The sequence below is a fragment of the Plecotus auritus genome (genome assembly GCF_963455305.1).
Source record: "Plecotus auritus genome assembly, chromosome: 2".
Lineage (NCBI taxonomy): Eukaryota > Metazoa > Chordata > Mammalia > Chiroptera > Vespertilionidae > Plecotus > Plecotus auritus.
The window spans coordinates 220,657,696-220,659,118 of record NC_137771.1 but is presented as its reverse complement, the minus strand read 5'-3'; the positions used below and the strand labels follow the sequence as shown (position 1 = coordinate 220,659,118).

General features: G+C 62.5%; 1 protein-coding gene across 1 annotated transcript; it reads left to right on the top strand.

The window, feature by feature from the left end:
• Positions 1–219: 219 nt before the first annotated feature.
• On the top strand, positions 220–1,011 carry LOC308242733 (uncharacterized protein; the record flags this gene model as incomplete). Its single annotated transcript, XM_080657203.1, has 1 exon — positions 220–1,011. One exon carries the CDS (start codon positions 220–222, stop codon positions 1,009–1,011), a length of 792 nt encoding a protein of 263 aa, XP_080513329.1.
• Positions 1,012–1,423: the final 412 nt, after the last annotated feature.

Below are 1,423 nucleotides of genomic sequence, written 5' to 3'. Positions count from 1 at the left end.
AGCATCTCCTAAGAAAATAAACCAGCCCTAACGAGGGTTCCCCAGGAACAGGCTCCAAACACCAACAAGGAAGGGAGGGCGTGGTGAGCCTCCTGCTGGGGCAACACACAACACAGAGGAGGGGTATAAAAGCTGACAGCCCTGGGCACCTCACACACTCACACTCACACTCACACACCTACACACTCCTCCCAGCTCACCTCCAGCCTCTGCCCCACCATGGCCACATCCACCCTGTCCGTCTGCTCCAGTGACCTGAGCTATGGCAACCGCGCCTGCCTGCCCGGGTCCTGTGACACTTGCACTGGCTCCTCCTGGCAGGTGGACGACTGTCCAGAGAGCTGCTGTGAGCCCTCCTGCTGCGCCCCCACCTGCTGCACCCCCAGCTGCTGCCAGCCTTCCTGCTGCACCCCCAGCTGCTGTGTCCCCTGCTGCCAGCCCACCTGCTGTGCCCCCAGCTGCTGTGCCCTGGTCCCCACCCAGACCCTCATCTGCACCCCAGTAAGCTGCATGTCTAGCCCCTGCTGCCAGGTGGCCTGTGGATCCAGCCCCTGCCAGTCAACCTGCACCAGCTCCTGCACGCTCTCATGCTGCCAGCAGTCTAGCTGCCAGCCCTCCTGCTGCACCTCCTCCCCCTGCCAGCAGGCCTGCTGTGTGCCTGTCTGCTGCACACCTGTCTGCTGCAAGCCCCTGTGCTGTGTGCCTGTCTGCTCTGGGGCTACCCCCTGCACAGCCTCCTCGTGCTGCCAGGCCACCCCCTGCACCTCATCCTGCTGCAGACCCTCCTCCTGCGTGTCCCTCATCTGCCGCCCAGTGTGCAGGCCTGCCTGCTGCGTGCCCTCCTCCTCCTGCTGTGGCCCTGCCTCCTCCTGCCAGCCCAGCTGCTGCCAGGCCACCCCCTGCACCTCATCCTGCTGCAGACCCTCCTCCTGCATGTCCCTGCTCTGCCGCCCCGTGTGCTCCCGCCCAGCCTGCTGTGTCTCCACCTCGGCCCAGAAGTCCTGCTGCTGACCGAGCACATCCCCCAGGACCAGCCCCCACTCTCCTCACAACTGCCTTCAGGATTTAACCCAGCACATGCATTGGGACGTGTCTCAGCATGAACGCTTGCTAACCTCAGACCCCAACAACCAGGCTGAGCCTGTCTGCAGCCTCCACATCAGGCCCAGATGAAGCTGAGATGAACCTCCCCTATTATTGGGGGTCCCAGGTTGTTTCTGACAGACCTGGCTCCTGGCCTTTCTCCCATAGCCTTACTGAGGCCCCTGCCTGGTCTCGACCCCCGCACCCTAGATGCTGTTTGCCCTCCCCTCTTCATACCCGTTTCTTGAGCTGAGTGAATAAACTTGCTGTCCTGGCTACCGTTGTCCTTTCTCTGGGCCTAGTTGTGGGTTATGTCCAGCTTTCCAGATTAACAGAACCC